Source organism: Hyaena hyaena, unplaced genomic scaffold (genome assembly GCF_003009895.1).
Source record: "Hyaena hyaena isolate Hyena2069 unplaced genomic scaffold, ASM300989v1 scaffold_199, whole genome shotgun sequence".
Taxonomy (NCBI): domain Eukaryota; kingdom Metazoa; phylum Chordata; class Mammalia; order Carnivora; family Hyaenidae; genus Hyaena; species Hyaena hyaena.
Window position 1 is genome coordinate 797728 of NW_024080831.1, and position 21033 is coordinate 818760.

At 38.0% G+C, this 21033-nt stretch overlaps 1 protein-coding gene across 1 annotated transcript; it reads left to right on the plus strand.

Moving 5' to 3' along the window:
* Positions 1 to 446: 446 nt before the first annotated feature.
* On the plus strand, positions 447 to 19775 carry TRA2B (transformer 2 beta homolog). The gene is made up of 9 exons (XM_039241676.1): positions 447 to 641; positions 12105 to 12238; positions 13299 to 13461; positions 14199 to 14387; positions 14545 to 14660; positions 15792 to 15875; positions 17555 to 17614; positions 18175 to 18248; positions 18759 to 19775. Exons 1-9 carry the CDS (start codon positions 606 to 608, stop codon positions 18767 to 18769), a joined length of 867 nt encoding a protein of 288 aa, XP_039097607.1. The 5' UTR covers positions 447 to 605; the 3' UTR covers positions 18770 to 19775.
* Positions 19776 to 21033: the final 1258 nt, after the last annotated feature.

The window sequence follows — 21033 nt, forward strand, 5'->3', positions numbered from 1 at the left end:
TGGAAGCTAATAAATGCAAAGTAAAGCAAGGAACGTCGCGTACGGATTTTCGCCCTCTCCAACCAAAGGAAGGCAGAATAAAAGACAAAAACTCATGAGGCAGAAGAAAGGAATCAAGGATGGGAGAAAAGGAGGGCACCTCCTCCCTCCCACCGCCACGACAGTTTCCCTGGTAGATTCCAGGATAATTCAGGCGTGGCTGGGGTCACCACCGCGCCCCTTGGCGACCACCTCTTGGTCAGACCATCCGGCGCGCTTACTTTCCCGCCTTATTAAGACCCAGAGATAGGCGTAGGTCCGCGCGAGGTGCGGGGCTTACGTCACGTCCGGCTCCGGACGCCGTACGGCTGGAAAGGGGAGCCCGAAGGCGGAGGGGCGGAGCTAAGAAAGCGCGCGTTCTGAAAGGGGGAGGGGCCGGGTTAAGGAGCGCCGCGTCACGTCCGGCAGACTTAGAGCCCGTGCGGAGGCGGTGCGGCGCGCTTCGGTACTCAGCGGCTCGCGAACTTGTGCGTTCTACGAGGCTGCGGCGGAGCCTCTACATAGAAGGCGCAAGAGGTTGGCAGCTTCGATTGAAGCACGTCGAGCGGCGATAGCAGCTAGGAGTCATGAGCGACAGCGGCGAGCAGAATTACGGCGAGCGGGTACGTAGAGGTGGTGCAGGGGGCGGCTGAGTGGTCCCTGCTTGCTTCTCTTCCAGGCCCGTCGGCCTCAGCCCTGGAGACAGGAGATTTAGGTTCCGAAGTCTGAGGCAGGGAAGGAAGGGAGTTGGATCTAAAAAGCCCTTGCGGAGAGTGTCTTTAATCGTGAAGGAGGCCACCGGGCGGGTTACGTAGTTCCCTACCCGAGACGGCGGTTTTTTTCCGTTACAAGAGGGGGAAAGCTTAAAAATGGCCGCTGCGTCCCCTCGGTGTGGGGGGAGGGGAGCGGTATCTCATTTCGCCGTTGCTCTCCTGCGAAGCCTCGCTGCCGCCATCTTGGGCTGGCGGGCCGGGCGCGCTGCCAGAGGCACAAAATGGCGGAGGAGCCGCGCGTCCAAGGCGGGCCCGCGCCTCGCTGTGCCTTGTGGGGCTGGAGAAAGAGAGGCAGCGTTCTTAGGGGGTTTTCGCCCGGCGTTTAGGTTAAGGGATCGTCTTATGAACCCCGAAATGATGGAATCCAGGGTGTTCCTGGGACCTCTCAGGGTGGGGGAAACTAATCCGAGGTAGTCAAGGTCTGGGTCCGTTAGAGGCGGTTTCGCGCGCGCTTTGTGTTTGGTCTAAATGGAGTGTTTCTCTTCGATACCGAAAGCGCTTTCGAACGAAAAATCGTTACCGCAGTATCCAAATAGAGTATGCCCCGAGGCCACTGAGGTTTTCTTGTTTTATGGAGTAGGTATTTTTCACGGGGTCATGTAGAAGAAACTGGCGGGCAACAACTTGGGCGCCGTTATTTCCTTTGTTTTGAAGCCTTCTAATTCTGTGAACCACTAGTTCTGTTGGTACACTTTTTTTTTTTTTTTTTTTTAAGCCTCCACCTCTGAAATGTGGAGTTGGGTGAAGGTTAACTGCAGGAGTAAGATCGATCGTTTCCGGGCTTAAAAAGCGTGTTGTAAAGCTTGATTGCGAGGCTGTGGGTACTAATAATAGTGCAGAAATAGAAAGCTTGCCAGAATCTTCGCATTCGAGGTTATGGAGAACTTCTTAGAAGAAGGAACTTGATTTTTTTTAACTTGGTAGAAATACGTGGGGTGCTTTTACAGTTTGTTAGGTTTCCTTTTCTCCTAGTGCCATCGTAAGATCTCCGTAGCAGTCGTCGGGTAAATCTGTTCAAGCATCTTAACACACTCCTATAAAAAGATTTGGGACCCTTCATTAGAAGGGCAGTTTTTGAAACTTCTATCTTAGCTCCTGGAACGATGTCGAAATTACTGTTAAATTTGGTCTGAAATAACCAGGTTAGACCACCTATTCAGAGTGTTAGCTTTTTATATTTTTCCCAAAGGCTTTTGATCCGCAACATCACCAGTGCGTGTACGACTATTTTTAAACTCTTGCTCTCATGTGATAAAGTTTGGATTGAGCGCACAAATAGTTAAAGCTGTGATTTCTGATTTCTACCAGGTGACTATACTGTTGAAACTTGTCCTGTGTATTTGGACTGGAAAGCAAGTCTTTGGTTTTCTAAACAATTGTTGGTACTATTTGCGCTATTGAGAGAATACAAAATGGCTGGTATCTGGAAAAAAGCTCTCAGTTGAGCTTACATACCTTAAATAGTTACTTGTAATCGTGTGCTTGTGAAGACGAAAATTGCCCAAAAGTAATAAATTGGGTTATTTTATATGCGGGAGGAAACAGTTGTTGGAAGTAGGTTCCTGGTCTGAGACGACCATTCGAGAGGTTGTCATCCAAATAATTTGACATTTTTGAATTGGTAGGTTAGTTTTTTTCCTAGTAGTGAAACATACATTCTGGTTTTTCCACAATCTTGTTTATATAGATTATTCACAAAATTCTTATGGAAGGAAAGTTATAAAATAATTTCAAGCTACATATTAGGAATTGATGCATTTCTTACATAAGCGTTTTGGATCCTGGAAGGGCTTCTAAACTTTGAAGTTGTGGAATACTTCCACATTGTCTTATTTGGCATTTATTTTGTGTGTAGATTGTTTTGCAGTTGGTGAATTGGAAACTGAAAAGATTAGAATAGACCTTAAAAAAAAACCACGTTTGGATTCCTAAAGAATTCCTGGCAGAACCCTAAAGCTTAATGGAACAGAGTAGATATAATGCTTTAAAAATGATGAGGTATAATAGGTCTGACTGGCTAAAATTTATTTTGACAGTGCTTGAAAACATTGAAAAAGTTGCATTCAGGGTAATAATCTTGGACATGCCTGGTGTGAATAGCTTCTCTGAAGCCTGAAAACTTAATTCCATTCTAGGCCCTCAAACATTTCAAACTGTTAATGTAAATCATTAATATAAGCCTAATCCGGACTGTTAATGTCACTTAAAATACAAGTCTCTTTAGTTTGACTGGAACCCCGCCCATCCCCAGACCGCCTCTTCATTTAGCTGTCCAGAATCCAGACACTCACTCCCATATCCCCAGCAGTATTCCAGAAGTATTTTTTCCCCACTCCTTTAGACGTAAGAAATTTCTTTCCTAAATAGACTGTAGGTGTGCAATAAATTGCCCTCAATTTGGTCACCCATAGACTTTTACTTCTTGGGTGGATGAATATATTGACACTTAGAACTGTGGTTCAGTGTGTCTTTTTATCTTGTTTTAAATGCATAGTTAGGGTATGTTGTAAAATTTTTGTGGTTCATGTCACACTATTAGTTATAGCAGAGTAGACTTTACCTTTATTGTGAGATTTTTTTCATGTGACCGATTTAACTTAAAATCTATTTCTAGAGCTGACTTACGTTGTAGCCAGACCAGGGCAAAATAAAATACATCTCCAAATTCAGTTCTCTTCCAGTACTTTCCAAAAGTTGCTGGTAAACATTTTTGGGGAAAGGGTTGACCAGCGCCTTTGCAAGCAAAAAGTGTTCATAGCAGTTATGTCACAAAATGGACAATTAAGAACATGATCAAAGAGTGGATGGCAAATTTGTAGGTGCAGAGTAATACTGGGGGAGGGTAATCTTTAAGACCAGGTAATGGTCACAGTATTTAGAGTATGCGATGATTGTGTGTTTGGTCTTGGCCCTGGTTTAATGTTCTATCTTCCTAATGATTTCCACAAATAAGTCTCTACTTATTTCTATACTGTACTTCAGTTTCCACAAATAAGTCTATACTTAAATTAAAAACCTAAGTAAGGAAACACTATTGTATGGACAGATGGTTTTAATTTCTTTCCTGCTGTGAAAGTTACAATAACAAGCAGTTCAAGAACATATTCTGGTAGACTATTGGCTATAGTTTTTGTAGAAATAATGTTTTCAGTGTAGGTACATTATCTTTAGTCTTATTCTTTATGGAGATGAATAAGCATCTGGATACCATCCCATCAAACTGCCTTTCAGCTTTCTGCAGTTTTTCTCTTCTGCTTAATCTTGAATCTGTATTCTTTGTTTTTAGCCCCTAACTCTGAATTCTGATTTCCAAAAACTGAACCATCTGAATCTATTTCTTTCTAAAGAATTGCAGCCATTGCACCACATTTAATAAAGGATTTAATTAATGTCGAGTGGAGGGAAATAGTTTGCATTATTTCACTGTGAGTCTGGTTAGGTATGAGTCTCTTGAAGAAACCAGGTTGAATATTTTTCTTGGTTTTAACTAAGAATGTTTTAATGTTGTGGATGTTGTTTGGAACTAGAAGGTGGCATTTTCAAACTGAAATTACAAGTGATAACAAGGTAAGTACTGTGCTCTTGTCAAAAGATTGAAGAGGAATTCAGATGGTGAGATGTTAACAATTAATAGCATTCGCCTTTCCCCTTTATCTCCAATAAAGCCCAAACCTAATTGAGAAATATTAACATTTTGATAGTTCACATTTTGCCCAAAAGGACGACAGAACTGCAATTGTATTTTTTTGAGCCTCAGCATTCTGTTATGTTCAGTTTTCATAGGTAACTGCATCTTATTTTTTTAAAGGACATGGTGATTAGTGTTTAGGAATTTTAAGTGTTTTATCCAGTTCAGTTATGTTAACTGAGTTATGAGGTATTAACATCAAATTGTAGATACTGTTTTCATATAGCCTTGTTTTTAAGCAAGCCAAAAAAAAGTTGTTTACTATAGCAAATTTTAGTTTTCAAATTCCAAAAAATCTTTTTGGATTGGTTGTGGAGGTTATTTTCAGATTGCTACTTTGATTAACATAGGTGCCCGATACTGCAGCATGCATGAGGCCTCTTTTAGAGCCTGTATTATTGATGAGATGGGCTTAAAGCTGATTTAGGCAAGTCAGATTTTTTTTTTCTTCCAGAGAATATTCTCAGTCTTTTGGATTTTTCTCCACCCAATCCTCTGGTAGAGTTGCAGAAAAATAAAAACAGTATACTAGTACAGTGGGATCGACCAATTTTTCTTTGTCTCATCCCAATTTTTTAAATATTCCCTTGTTAGCAATTTACGGAATTTGTATATGTTTTTAATGTTACTTGAATTACAGTTGTAGTCCCTAGAATTGTTTTAAATTAACAAAAAATTGAGTTGATAGAAGTTTCTGCTTATTTCTAAGTGGGATCTCTTTACCAAATGGGCAATAACATTAGCCCAATAGTTGGTCGTCTGGTTTTATTAAAGTGGCCACTTGAGCTTAGTAGTTGAGTTAAAATAAACCTAATATTTACATAACCTAGCAGTGTGTTTTGATCTTTGAATATAAAAGGATGAAGACGGTTTGGAAGGGGTAATAAAATAAAAGCAGGAAGGCGTCCCTATTGAAAATTTTCAATATCTAGAGCTTTGGCCTCCATTCCAGTATCTCCTGCATCTAAGCCCTGTTTCTGTATGTTCTCTTTAGGAGGCCCTAAGAGGAAACCTGCTTGGGCATTCTGATTCCACGATTACATTTGTGCTGCCAGCCAACATATCCCATTACATTTTAGTGATGGATAGATATTAAAAGGAAATCAATTACTGTGGACTCCCTTAAATAAAAAGCTATTTAAAATTTTTCCTGGATTAAACGAACGATAATTGACTTTCAACAACAAAAATCTAGACTGAAAATTAAGCTTACTTTCTGAGGAAAGGCATCACAACACTTTCCACTATAGCCATGGTTGTCTTCATGCCCATATAAGATCTAAAGACTTTGCTTTCTCTTTTTTTTAAGAAAGCTTTAGCCCCACTCACCCCAAAAGAAAATAAAACTAGTAAATTGTTGAGAAGTGAAAGATCATCAGGTGAAGTACAGGATAACGGAGAATTAAGAGTGTTTTTGTGAGGCAGTATTAATTGTTTAGGTTTTGAACAGACCCTATTACACTTGATTGATCTGTTAAGTGATGCTGAGGGTTTTTTGTTGCTGTTTTTTCATGTTTTTTGTTTTTTTTTTAATTCAGGAGGTGAGCTGTGATTTTTTTTTTCAATATTGCCACCTTTAAAGTATGATTTCTTATTTGGACTGCAAAAGATTTTAATACTTTGTTCATTGAGGGGGAATTTACAGGAATTCTTTGAAAACCTCACTGTTGAATTCAAGTTTGTTTTCCTTCATAGCTACTTGGATATAGTAGTGGTTGAGCTGATTTTGTCTTTTTATGGTTCTAGTGCTAAATTGAGTAGTCGGGACCATTCATATTCTAAAATCTCACTAGAGCAGCTTTCTAGGGGTGGGTTTTGAACAGATTAGTCCAAATTTTCTGATTCCCTGACATTGTCTTCTACGGAGCTCTTTAAGTATGCAGTACAAAAATGTGTGACATTATATTTCCTTACCTTATATATTATCTAGACAAGTCACAATTTGTAAACCTGTCCAACCCTCAGCTTTGTCATCATTGTACAAATGAATTGTCCATGCTTTCCTTTCCTGCACTTTTGTATTAATGTGTCACTTTTTGACTAGAGTTATGCTTTTGACACTTAACATTTTCTCTTGATGAATACAATAAGAAGTGTGAAATGTAATTAAAGTTCTTAAATGTTAGATGAACAGCAAATGTTCAGTTGCGCACTTCGCATTCAACTTAAGCATGATAAATCTATTTGAAGTAGACAATTGAGGTTGGTTACCTTATATATTTTAGAACCAACAGGAAGTGAGTTTTCAGGTTTTTGAGCTGCATATTCTAGGGTTTTTTTTTTTTTTAAATCCAAAAAGGGATTTTTTTTTTCTAGTTTCAGTTTTGGCACTGGATTTTATCCTGGAGTTTTAAAATATTCTTCATCCTGTTCTTTTTCTATTAAGGTTAATGTTGAAGAAGGAAAATGCGGAAGTCGTCATTTGACAAGTTTTATAAATGAGTATTTGAAGCTCAGGAATAAGTGAAGCTGAAATTTGAAAAAGTAAAAGAAAGAATGCATGCTAATTATCAGACCAGAAGTCCCACTTGTAGAATATTGAGCAATTTGTGTGAAGTGGGGAAGATGAAAGAAGTCAGAATTTGAAACGGAAGAATGAAGAAAAGAAATAAAAATGAAGTTAAGATAAGAAGTAATCTGGAATCAGAAAGCACTACGCTAAGTAATTACTAGTCTGTTTATGTGTCCCTGTATATTTTGCTAAACATGCATGCATTATTTGTTTAATAGAAGAAAATATATACAGGGCAAAGAAGTGCCTTCCAGGGGAAACGTTTAAATTAGGTAATTCTGATTTTAACTTCTTAGTCAAATGATTGAAATGCAATTAAAAAAAATAACCCTTTGTAGTCAAATAGGAGGCAGGAATGAGCTCTCCAGCATGGGTAACACAGTTGGCTTCATGTTGTCCCTCTAGATTTTTTTGTGTAACGCTGTTGGTCCTGGGCCATGAGTGAGTACCTCCAGAGTTGGGATTGGTGGTTTGTGCCACCTCCATGGACTCTTAAAATTCACTGACCCTTATCTTTTAGTACTAAGCACTATGTAGTAGAATGTTTTCTAAGTTTGTCATAGTTTTCCCAAAGAACATCACCACAATGATTATAGAAGCAAACCAGTGAGTGAAGAGAATAGTTTCTTTTGACATTTATGAAAATACTTTCTTTCCAGATGGCATAGGGGGAAGCTATGACCAATTAGGCCCTAACTTTTAACATGCAGGTACTAAATTCATGAGGATGATTTTATAGTTCTTTTCTGTTCTAATCCTGTTCCAGTTGAATGACTAGGATTACTGCTAAAAATCTGTTAGCTTCCCTGAGAATGAGGTGGGTCACACAAGTGAACAGAATCTCTAACTCAAAGTGGCAATAGTGGCAGGTGCTTTGTTCAGAAAACTGCTCTATTCCCTTTTCTCATTTTCTGCTATGATGTAAGAGGTATAGATTATGAAGTAAATTAATTTTGGTGCCTCACTTTCATCACTTAGAAAAATAAACCCTACAGGTCTGTTATTCCCCCTTCTGCGTATTTTTAGTTGAATAAAAGAATCCGATGGATAGCGTAACATACTTTCAGTTGGTTCGGACAAGTAAACGTGTCAAGATGATACCCAGTGGTAGCTAACCAGTAGTTGTCTTCTGTTGGGAAAGCCAAGGATATCACTTCTTCCTGAATGAAGACAACCTAAAATTTTTGAGGGTTGTCAGATCTTCTGTCTCTTGGAAAAAGTGGTTTTAAATGACATTTCTAAAGGGATAGATCTAGGATTTTAGGGCCAATTGACTGAATTTTTTGTGCTTTTTGTAATTATTTCTGCTTTGCAAGGGAAGAAAATTATTCCCAATTTATAGTAGTTTCCAGCATTTGCGTTACCCCAGTTATTAGTTTGTAAAAAATTTTTGCCGTGTATAAGCTAATAACGTTAATGTTAATTTTGCGCTCTGAATTACAGATTAGGCAGAGAGCAGAGGTAAAGCGATGTGAATTGATATTTTATTTATGTTCAAGTCCATGAACTCCTGAAAGGTCCTTGGGGTTTAAAAGAGGAAAAACCTATTAATCATCTAAGTGGAAAGAAAGCAGTTTGGAATTTAATTATATGGCCTAAGCTGAATAAATGTATGGCAAAAATAAATGCTGATGCTTGTAGACCATCACATCCATTCAGGGTTTTCTTTTCTTCCCATTGTCCCCTTTCCCTTCCCCTTGACCAAGGCATCTTTGAGTCTGACAGTGCCTCCTCTCAGCCCTACTCTGGCTATTGGAGAAGTAAGAAGGAGACAGGTCTCTTATCCTGGGGCAGGTGGAGCAGAGAAAATGAGAGAAACAAGGTTCCAGGAAGATGATTTTGCCAAGAAAAATCAATAGGTGGGAAGCCGGAAACTTCTGAAATTGAGTAAATCAGTGAGACTTAGCATTGTAAATGTGTATGGTGCTTTTAAGAAATGTAGAAGATGAACTCCAGAGTTAATTAGAATAAGTTGTAGTTTAGGGACTTGTATAAAAATGCTGTGTAGGTTTACTATATACCTCTGTTTAAGAGCCACTGTTCAAAATCTAATTTACTGCATCCAGTTTCTAAAATAACACAGGAGAAACCTAATGATTTGATGGTTCCAGATGGTTTCTACTTCCTTCATCTCTTTCAAAAGGTTTTTCTAAGATACTGCCATGCTCAGAGTAGGAAGATGTAGATTAAGGTATTTTGTTGAAAGGCTGAGTTAGTTTTTCTGACCTGTTTCCTTTAAGTTTTTTATTGTTGGAATATGACTAAGATCCAGTCTATGGAAAGGATTCCTTGAGCAAAAATTAAGGGAGTTTTTTTGGCTTTATTGTTACTTATGGTAATTTTAAGTTCATGATCCTTTTTCTTGAGGTATTGATGTCCAGAGTAGTGTTTTTGGTAGGGTTTTAATGTGTTGACACTTAAACTTTTTTTAGCCCTAAGAGTGGACTTCAAGTTTTCCTTGTGTGGAGGCTTTCCCAGCTGGGTTTGCAGATTGGCCTGTGGATTAAAGTTTAAAATTAACTTTGTTTTTAGATTTGGCTAATAATTTTAGGTCTATTTTTTTCCCTCCACAAGCTAAAATTCCTTGAGTGTGTATTTCCAAAATAGCTAATGGCTGACATAACCATAAAGGGGTTTAAATTCTTGAAGAAGTATCCCTGACCAGAAAGGTAGGAGGAGGAGACATTGTTTAGGTGTTAGTCTAACCAAATGTCAGTGTAGAAGGGAAGACCTTTGCATTCTGCCTGGTGTTTCCCCTGTTCTGGTCTAAGAAATGATTGCTTACAAAATGTCTGCAAATAGCCAGTTAATTTTAGAGGCTGAGAGAAAATGCTCATAATTTTGTAGATCCTGCATCTTTGACCCCAGGTCTGCTAGAATTTCATGGGGAAGTTTAATTAAGGCTTCTGACCTAGGCTAAAAGTAGTATGTCTTCTCTGAGTGGACAGACTGGTAAAGCAGGTTAGAATAAGGCTTTTCTGTTAATGAAGCAAGAGGCTTAAAAAGAGGTCTTGACTTTCTACCCTTTATGTTTTGATTCTTAGGCTGATGGATTTGTTAACTACTTGATTGGTAATCTTTTAACTCTTGTTGTGAGTTATTTGAGCATATTCTCCTCTTTCTTTCCAAGGTAAATTGTTTTCTTTAGGTTTCCACTAAAAGCTATATAATTCTATGAAGTAATTTTTCTAGCATTGGGATAAGTGAAGGCAGTTCATTCAACGTGTCTCAATTTCTGTCTTTGCTTCTAGATTAGTTTTTAGTTTTTTGCATGTGTTAAAGATGTCAGAAACCACATCACTGTTTTTGAGAACTTCTTTGTCCAAGGAGAGGAGGGAGGTGGAGTGTGCTTTTAAATGTCTCAGTGTGCAGAATATTTGCCAGAGAACACCAAGAGATTGTTAATTGGGGTCCCCTAAGCTGCAGTACACCCTTTAACCATTCTTTGTTAAAGGTAGCTGTTCTCATTTAAAAAGAGTATCATTATTTTCCTTGAATCTCTTTACAGTCACTCATGGGGGGAGGAGAGGAGGCTGTCACATTCCATGTCCCTTTTATGTTTTATAATGACTGAAATCTTTTTGGGGAGTTATTAGAGTTGTTTCAGGACTAACGACCAGAACTTGTTTTACTGGCATAGTTACTCTTTCTTTCCTGTTCTAAACTTCAAACGCAGTTACTTCTGTATTGCATATAATTTTTTTTCCCATTATGCTGTAGATTACAACATGTTCCAAAAAGTTTTGAACTGTAATTTAATCCTCTTTTATCCTTCCAAGAATGGCCAGAATATTCTGAAAGTATATCACACAGGGAGGTCTCCTATGAACATTTTATCCAGTAGCTTCAATATTGGTTATTACCCCTGTAGTAATGTTGGTTCCTCTTGAGTCTGGCCATTTCTGCTCTATCTTGGGTGGAAAACCTCACCAGACTTGATGCCTTTTAATTTGCATTAAGTTGGATAACCTAAATAAAATAAGGGTTGTCTTGCTTGCAGCTGCTAACCTTAGCTAGCTATTAGACTGAGTGGTTTTGTTCTCTCTTCTAAATCCGCTGTTTTTGCTTTGGTGCTTTGGCAGAACATTTCCTTGGTACAATTATTTTATATGTTTGCTTTTTCTGATGAGTTGACCATGCTTTCACTCACTGATGAACTAGTTGCCTTTAGAGCTCTTCCTTACTGTGCTACTTAACTACCAGCTAGTCTAGTTGTGATTGGGAACACTATGGCTGTACAGTATATACTTAGACTATGGTTTTTTAACCTACAATTCTGAACTCTCCCTTCCTGAGCTTAGATAGGAGCCCCTGATTTAATCTGTTCTGGATTTACTGTGTCCTTTGTGTAACTTTGCTAGCTACTTACTCCCTGATCCCCATCGGTTTGCCCTGGTTCATCTCCATTTAGCTGAGGAGTCTCTAGATCTCTGCCACTCTACTCTTCATTCTGCACAGTTCACTGCCTTTTCTGCTGTGGCTCCATCTGGTTACTTAATTTGAGATTCTTAAGGGCCTCTCACCATGATTAGGTGGAATTAGAGTCTAGCGTACTTTAAGCTGGTCCTTTGTACTAGGTTTCTGCCTTTTGCTAGGACTTGAAACTTGATCGTCCTTGTCTCTTTTCCCACTCAGTAAATATAACTTGAGAAGTTGAGGTCTTATGAAAAAAATCAAAAGCATTTTAAAAGTAAGTTTTATGAATTTCATAGGGTTTTGTTTTATTGATGGCAACTTGATTGAAATAGGTATAAGGTATAGGTGTCATAGTTAATAAGTTTCTTTCTCACCCTAGTCTTTATGGAGTAACAATCCCAAAACACAGTCCTTGGACAGTTCCCTTAACTGCTTGGCTTTGGCACCCCTTTCTGAAGAGAGTGGGGTCAGTTAAGTCTTACTTATCTTTGCTCCAGGAAAGGTGGAAGTTCAAGTTAATTGGCTTATGTCAGTTGGAGCAATGTAAATATACCAGGTATATTCAGTTCCTGCCCTACCTATGTTTTCTTATCTTGGAAGGGGATTGCTTTCCCTCACCATTTATCTCACAGCAGCTTATTTGTTTTTAAAGTTGCCCAGAAAGTATACAAATTAAACTTTTGACATCTACGTGTAGGAATCCCGTTCTGCTTCCAGAAGTGGAAGTGCTCATGGATCTGGGAAATCTGCAAGGCATACCCCTGCAAGGTCTCGCTCCAAGGAAGATTCCAGGCGTTCCAGATCAAAGTCCAGGTCCAGATCTGAATCTAGGTAAGAAAGACTGTCTTGGGATTTTCTTCTGTTACTCTTAGCTTTGAAATTGGTGTGTGCTTTGTAAACTAGGAAGATAGAGAGGGTTAGATCATTTGTTGGCTTATTTAATATTGCTACTAGTAATGAACTTATGAATAAGTTCTGGGATAGAAGACTAAGTGGTTAAGAGCCTGGGCTTTTGGCGTTAGGGTTCAACTCTTACCTCTGTTTTTTCTGGCTTGGGCAGATTACTTAACCTTTTTCCACCTTAGCTTCCTTATCTTTAAAAGGCGAGTTAGTAATAGTACCAGTTCTTGAGAATTGTGAGGATTCACTAGGAGTTAAAGTATGACAGACTGCAGGACATTGGCTTTCATAACTGCAATTCTTGATAAGTAGGTGTAGTCTAATATTATATATATGTGCATAAAACAAAAATACCTTATTTAACACAGCGCACTTTTTTTTTTTTTTTTTTCTCTCTCTAAATGTTGGTCAAGAGTAGGCTATACGTCCTTGTTTGCCCAGGACAGCCCCAGTTTATGCCTAATTGTCAGGCATACTTAACTGCACCTCTTCTCTCTTACAATGTGTCCTGTCTGGTTTAGATGACAGTTCATATGATCACTCCAGTTAGGAGCAATTGATTGGTTTTAAAACACTGCTGGAGAAAACTTATGGTGATGGTGATTTTATCTTAAGTGAATGGTGGGCATAATGGGAGAAGCTGAAAAATACAGGGTGGTATTCTGAGGGGGAAGGTGGGCACAAATTAAGCTAGTGTGAAGTGCTGCATGTTTTATGATTGTCGAGGTTTTTTTGAGTATGTTAACTGATACTGAGTATAATTTTGATCTCCTTAATTATTTTAAGAAATGGAAGAGAGCTAGTAGTGGGTTTTGGAGCTCTTCCTAGTAGGGTTGAGATGACTGTAGATACAGCAGAAAAGTCTTGATTCTATGTCTGGTTTATGTTCCGCCTTTTGGACTTTAACCCTAGAGTAGAATATTAGAAGAATTGAAAGCTATATCTTATTGTCAGCTAATTAGTTACAATCTTGAAACCTTTGTCTTAACAGGTCTAGATCCAGAAGAAGCTCACGAAGGCATTACACAAGATCAAGATCCCGGTCCCGCTCTCATAGACGATCCCGTAGCAGGTCCTACAGCCGAGATTATCGAAGACGGCATAGCCACAGTCATTCTCCCATGTCTACTCGCAGGCGTCATGTTGGGAATCGGGTAAGATGGAAAAAAAATGTTGTTAAAGCAATGGACTTTGGCTCTTTTGTTTTGAAATTAGAACTGATTATATTTGACACCGGACTCTTAGCAGTAATACATGAGTTCTTTCGAGGTCTCTTTAAAAGGTATTTTTCTATGATTGGGCTGTCAGTCACATGTAAGCAAAGTATTATGATGGTATAACTCAGCTCATCAAATATAAAATAGCCATTTTGTATTACTGTTAAAATATGTTAAGTTTATAACGTCTATGTACTGTACTAATATTCCTGAAGTTTTCTGACTTAGTTTTAATACTCTTTTTAGAACACTCTCCTGGTTTTTCCATTTAACTTTAAGAAAGTTTATTTTGGGTACTAAGGCTTATCTTCCCTGACTTTTTTCACTCTGGCTTAGAGAGAGAATGCTATTCTAATTCTTACGTGTGGAATAAATCTCAGAAGATGAATCTCTTGGTCAAATTGCCTTTTAATCTCCCCTCACAAAAATTGCCAGTTTGGTATTCACTAGTCGAAGTCTCTGTTTCCCTCCCCCACCCCCACTTCCCCTGCCTTGTTTAATTCTGAGGTTGAAGTAGTTTTGCAGTCATTTCTGCTCATTCTTAATGCTTGTGACTATTGGTATAATATACTACTTTTAAATTTTAGTTAATCCCTACCTTCATTGTTGTTGGCATTTTTTAGCTTCGGTTTATGATAAGTTTTAAAGTTTAAAATTAATTTTTCCATTTCTAGGCAAACCCTGATCCCAACTGTTGTCTTGGAGTGTTTGGATTGAGCTTGTACACTACAGAAAGAGATCTGAGAGAAGTGTTCTCTAAATATGGGCCCATTGCAGATGTGTCTATTGTATATGACCAGCAGTCTAGACGGTCAAGAGGATTTGCCTTCGTATATTTTGAAAATGTAGATGATGCCAAGGAAGTAAGTAAAAGTCCTGTTAACTTCCAACTACTAATGAATTTGGATAATTTTTGCTTTTACGTTGTAAATAGGGTATATTTATAAAAGTATGTTTTATTTATTATTGGATAGTTTGTGGCTTACTTGTACATAATAACTTTCAATGTATCTTTGAAAGGCAAAGGAGCGTGCCAATGGAATGGAACTTGATGGACGTAGGATCAGAGTTGATTTCTCTATAACAAAAAGACCACATACCCCAACACCAGGAATTTACATGGGAAGACCTACCTAGTAAGTTTAAAATTGATGGCTGAGTACATTTTCTCTTAACTACATTTACTGTGGGAAATCTTTGGGTTTCATCCAGTCCTATCACAGTGTAAATCATTTTTCCTGTGTTAAGTTTATTTCTTGATTTTGAGAGTGCAGGGAGAGAATTCCAAGCAGGCTCCATGCTGTGAGCACAGAGCCTACCCCACAAATGGTGAGATCATGACCTGAGCCAAAATTAAGAGTCATACACTTAACTTGAGTCACCCGGGCACCCCATCCTATGTGTTGTGTTTTGTTTTAACTAGCTAAAACTGTATTCAGTAGGAACATTGTGTTTGTGCTGCACACTGTGAGAGATGACATCCTACCATATCATACACAAATGCCATGTCTCTGGCTTTGGTAATGTTCTTGATTGGACCATTTTTTCCCATAAGGAAATCTCAATCTATGTGAAGTCAGGTTTGTAACAAATCTTATTCAAGTGCATTTTTTAGTTTTATTTCATTAAAAAGTGGAAAACACAAGACTTCCAAGTTTTTGCATTGGACTGTGATAGGCTGTTTCTGTCCTTTGTCATCATTCTCATCAGTGTTTAAATTGATAAAAATCTCGTCTCCCCCCACTTTTTAAAATTAAAATTTATTTGTTTTAAATTTCCCCTCCTGAAGCCACATTCTCCAAGTAATGATTTCATTTTCCCTTCCTCTAGGGAAATTATGGGCTTATTATATTAGCAAATGACACTTAGTTGAAAGTGAGTTAGCAGAATTGGTATCCTTTAACCAAAAGATTCTTAAAATGTATTTATGTGCAATGTTATAAGGGCAGAGAAAGGACAGTGTTTATCCAGTATCAGTGAAAATTTACATAGGAATACTACTTTTCTAGTTAACTTCTTTGTTAGAAAAGGTCTAAGAATTAAAAATTAGGGAACTAGTAGATAATCATTTTTGCCCAATAGAACAGAGTAAAGAGGTTATACTTAAAGCAGTTGCCCAGTTATATTCTTAGAGCTCAGCTTGTGGCTCCCAAGACCCAAATAAGCCATGCTGCCGCTAATGTCTGAACAGTTTAAAACCATAAAAGTCATATGTAGGAGGATAGGGAAGGCCATGTATTTTATGACGCTGTATCATTTATTCATAGTGGCAGCTCACGCCGTCGGGATTACTATGACAGAGGATACGATCGAGGCTATGATGACCGAGACTACTATAGCAGATCATACAGGTAAGTTTACCATAATATGAGGTTTAAGTTGTTAAAATTTTGAAGGAAATACCTCTCTTCTCTTGAATAATTTAAGGTAGCACTATACCTAAATTTTAGTGTTTGATAAAATCATTTTTTATACTAAAATCTAGGGCTAGAGTTTAAACTAGATTTTTAGGTTCTGTGTCTTGTTAATTTAACTTATGTATTTTTAAGGGTCAAGTTGTAAACCAACTGAAATCCCTGGTTTGAACATGACAAATACAATCAAAATTCTAGACCATATTTTAGTTTTTTCATCTTTTGCGCTTGTTTTGTTTTTTAAAATAAGTTCCACATGCTGCATTTTTAAAGTCCTTGCTTTAGAAAGGTGGGGTTTATTTGTTGGTTGGTGGTGGTTTGTTTGTTTGGTGTTTCTAATGTATCATGCACTGGAGAGACATGGAAACCTAAGTCTTAGAAGAATCCAAAGAAGTAACTACTGAAGAACAATAATTTAGTGTAACAGTGGTTGGGGTATACTTTGAAAGAGACTGCACAAACTGAGGAGAGACAGAGAAGGGGGAGAGAGAATCCCTGGATTCTTTGATAGTGTGGAGACTGATGTAGAGGTCAAGCTCAAAAACTGAGATTATGATCTTAGCTGAAACCAATAGTCAGACGTGTAACTGACTGAGCCACTCAGGCACCCCTGGAGTGGTGGTGTTGGCATTTTAGGTTTTTTTTTGTTTTTAAATTTATTTTGAGAGTGAGCAAGCATGAGCAGGGGAGAGGCCAAAAGAGAATCCCAAGCAGGCTCTGCACTGTCAGCCCAGAGTCCAGTGTGGGGGGCTTAATCCCAGGAACCATGAAATCACAACCCAAGCCCAGATAAGGGTCAGATGCTTAACTGACTGAGACACACAAGAGCTGCCCCCCCCCCCGAGTTTATTATTAAAAATTGATAAATTTTTTTAGGAGGTTAAGGAAATATCATATTGAGAGTACTTTGAGGATAAAAATGGAGTAAAATTCTTCAGTTTAGCAGGTAATTTAGAACCTTGTATTGCTTATGAAAATGGAAATTGTGCAAGGATACTTTATTTGGGTGTGGTATTGATGTGAATTTTTTTTTCTTCTTTAAAGTAGTTGTGTGGAAGTGAGTCCTTCAGTGTGCAGTTGTCCAGCATTTTATCCCTGACAAAAACTTTTTTTGCAAGAATGTTTTTGTCTTAAATGGCACTTTTATTTATTTCTAGTTTATTTTGAGAGTGTGCGCCAAGTCAGGGAGGGGCAGAGTCTCAAGCATGTTTGCTCTGCATTGTCTGTGCAGTGCCAGACACCCATGAACTAAGATTGTGACCTGAGCTGAAGTCTGACGGTTAATCAACTGAGCCACCTAGGCACCCAATTATAAGGGATTGATTGCAGAGGCTGGGAGGGTTAAGGTTTTAGGTTTGGTTTTTTTGTTTTGTTTTGTTTTTTTACGTTCAGATGAGCATTTACTTTAGAAATGTTCTTTGTTCTGATACTCAGTTTAGCCACCAGAGAGAGCTCTATGTCAGTTTGTAAAAAGGGTGGCAAATGTAGCCCTTTTAATTACTTTACTTCCAGAAAACTAGCTTTCACTTCTCTGTGTGAATTCTAACTTTAACTACATTAGTATACCAGTTTTAAACCTTAAAAAATTAATGTGTGTTGCTTTTCTGCCTTCACAGAGGAGGTGGTGGAGGAGGAGGAGGATGGAGAGCTGCTCAGGACCGGGATCAGATTTACAGGTATGGTAGGGAGAGGATTTTAAATCTACATAACAGTAGGATGCCTCGCATAAAAGACTTGATTACTGGTATTTTGGTGATTAAGTGTAAGTTGCGTCTCACAAGTTAGGTTACATGAATATAAATTGTAATCGAAACCAGTGACAGTGTGTATATGGCTTCATTTGTGTGTTTACAGAAACGAGTTGGGCTTATAATAGGTAACTCAGTGGTACCATTTTGTACCTTAATGAGAGATAGCTTAAATTAAGGGTATATAGTATTTTTCATCTCTTTATTCCTATATCATCTTGTACTATTTCATTTTTGTTAGCTTTTAATGACTATCAGGATAAGCAAGTGAATATTCAAGTTAATCTGTCTTAGACAAAACAACCACTTTGAAGCACTAGTAAGATTTGTTTGGAGTGTTAGTTCATGAAGGTGTGGTTCCAAATAGTGGTGTTATTATCAGGACTAAAACGGACTTTGAAATACTGTGACTGTTGAAATTTATATGTCCTCTAGTCTAACTTAAGTCTGTGGAGTGAGTCTTAGATGGTCTTGACATTTGTTTACAGAAGGCGGTCACCTTCTCCTTACTATAGTCGTGGAGGATACCGGTCACGTTCTAGGTCTCGATCATACTCCCCTCGTAAGTTTTTTATTTGATTATTTATTTAAGTATTAGAAAAGTATGGCTTGATTTATCAAACCACAGCAGATAATGGATTAATTCAAGAAATAGTTTTATCTGTATAATCTCTTCTGCCCCTCAGTTTTTGTGTGAGGGTCCAAAAAAGTATATGCAAACAATCCTTGGAATCCCATTCTTATTACTAATTTTAAAAAGTAAACGTATATTCTGGTCACCATTTGTAGCTTTTCTGTTTAGGTATGTTTGCAAGTTTTGTATCGCGAGGAAACATTTGAGTAACTTTAAAACCTTAGCTATTGGGTTGAGTTTGACTTTCCAGCTATTTTTGTTGTTTAACATTGGTGTTTTAATTTCTAGTGTAATTCTTGTATGAAAGAGTTTCTCTAGTTTTCCTGGAGAGAATCTGGTACATAGAATTTTCTAATGGCACAATAGTCTAAAAGTCTCAACATTAAAGTATGCTTGGTAAATGTGCTTTGTTACTGAGACACTATTATTTCTTCCTAGGTCGCTATTAAAGCATGAAGTTGAAGACTTTCTGAAATCTGCCCTAGAGTTGGGATATTGTTTGTGGACAATATTTTTTATTGTCTCCTGTTTAAAAAGTGAACAGTGCCTAGTGAAGTTAGGTGACTTTTACACCTTTTATGATGACTACTTTTGGTGGAGTTGAAATGCTGTTTTCATTCTGCATTTGTGTAGTTCGGTGCTTTGTTCAAAGTTAAGTGTTTTCAGAAAAGTATGTTTTGCATGTATTTTTTTACAGTCTAAATTTTGACTGCTGAGAAGTTTCTATTGTACAAAACTTCATTTAAAAGGTTTTTCTACTGAATCCAGGGTATTCTGAAGATCGAAGCCTGTGTGTAAAATGCTACCATATGGTAAAAAGCAACAATAAAGTTTGGTTTTTACTTTTTTTTCCTAACATCAATGCTTAGCAGAACTGTTCAGATTAGGTTGTCAGTAGTAAATTTCAAGACAAAAATACCCATTTTCCTCCAATCCATGAAACATACTATACTTAATATACCTGCAACTAAGTGTTAAAAATTATGCTCTGTAACCCTGTACTGCTAGTATTAGAACTAAAGAACTTTCAATACAGCAAATGCTTAATGCTTCTATAAATGTGGATTTGTCAGCCTTTATGTAATCTGTATTATATAAAGCAGGGAATAAGAAAAGAGGTACACAATGTATGCCTTTAAAAGGCTGTTAAAGCTGTTACAAGGGGATAATGGTATTTCAACTAGTTATCAGCAAATGACAATACATTCCACCACAAATGTACTCTTGTTCTTCTAGCTTTTAGACTATGGAAAAAACTGAGTGTTTCAGAGTTCTGGAAAAGAGAAGGGAACACTACACCTGTGTTGTGGATGAACTGAAGACTTTGCCTGTTCATTTTTTAAATATTAATTTCAGGTCCTTTGCTTACCAAAGGAAGCCCAATTTCACTCAAATGTTTTGAGAACTGTGTTTAAATAAATGCAAATGAAAAGAGTAAAAGGCTGGTACAACTCAGTTTACAGAAAAGATTTTGTTTCAACCTTGTCACTTACAACTAGAGGGTATTTTAAAATAGTTTTTAGTCCCTAGTACAGCATTCCTTGGGCTAAAATGTATTCTTTTAATAGTTGTACATTCCTGGAAAACTTATTTAAGAGGGCAGTAGCTCCACGAGTTGTTGTCTTCATATGAGTGGTGTTAATATTAAATCTAGTCTCCACACTTGTCCTGAGGGTGGCAAATTCAAGGGAAACTGGTAATTATGTCTCCGGTGCTTTGTAAAGCACTTTACATATATTTCTTTAGTCTGTAACAGTTATGAGACATAAACAGCTTCTAAAATGACAATGCCAAGATCTGAATGTGCGCAGATCTCCGTCCTCAGTCTGTACTCTTAATCATGATGCCATTCTGCTGCGAGTTTGGGTAACCGGATGATTCAGTATACTGGTATTGGTGATATGGGTGCCTGGATGCCTCAGTTGGTAGAACATGACTCCTGATCTCAGGGTTGTGAGTTCAAGCTCTATGTTGGGCATGGATCCTACTTAAAAACTATATATAGGTAGTGGCATATAAGCAATATTTGCAGGCCTTAATTTGTTACATAGGGTGCTGTCTCACATGTATATCTCTCTCATACTTTGGGAACTGTTGAATGCATAAAATACTACCTCTGCATGTTTATGGGTTTGTTTTGTTTTTTTTTTTTTGAGAGAGGAGGACAGAGTTTGAGCGGGTAAAGGGCAGAGAGAGAAGAGAGAATCTGGAGCAGGCTCCAGGTTCTGAGCTGACAGCATATAGAGCCCAATGTCGGGCTTAAACTCAGGAACACCACAAGATCATGACCCTGAGTTGTAGGCGGACACTCTTAACTAAGCATCTGGCACTGACTTTGCACCTCTTACATTATTTCAAATCTATTCTCAACTAGTTACGGACTAAGAATTGGCCCGTAGTGATAGAATGTATATGAAGAAATATGCATGGTGCCACTTGGCGCTGTCTTGCTTAGGTCAAAGGGTAGGTAGGCCAGCACCAGAACCGTGGGTATGAGAACAGTGGGTATCTGTAGGTCTCACTGACTGAGCTGCCCTACTCAAACTCTTACCTCTTGTTCCAGGATGTGGTGGGATAAGAAATACAAAGATTTCCCAGCGCTCTAATTGTCTAGAGCACCTTTGGAAAGCAACCAGGCCTAATTGATGCATCCCAGAAGGTGTTTACTTGCAATTAATCCATATAAGCCACCCATTATCCTTCCAGTAAAGTG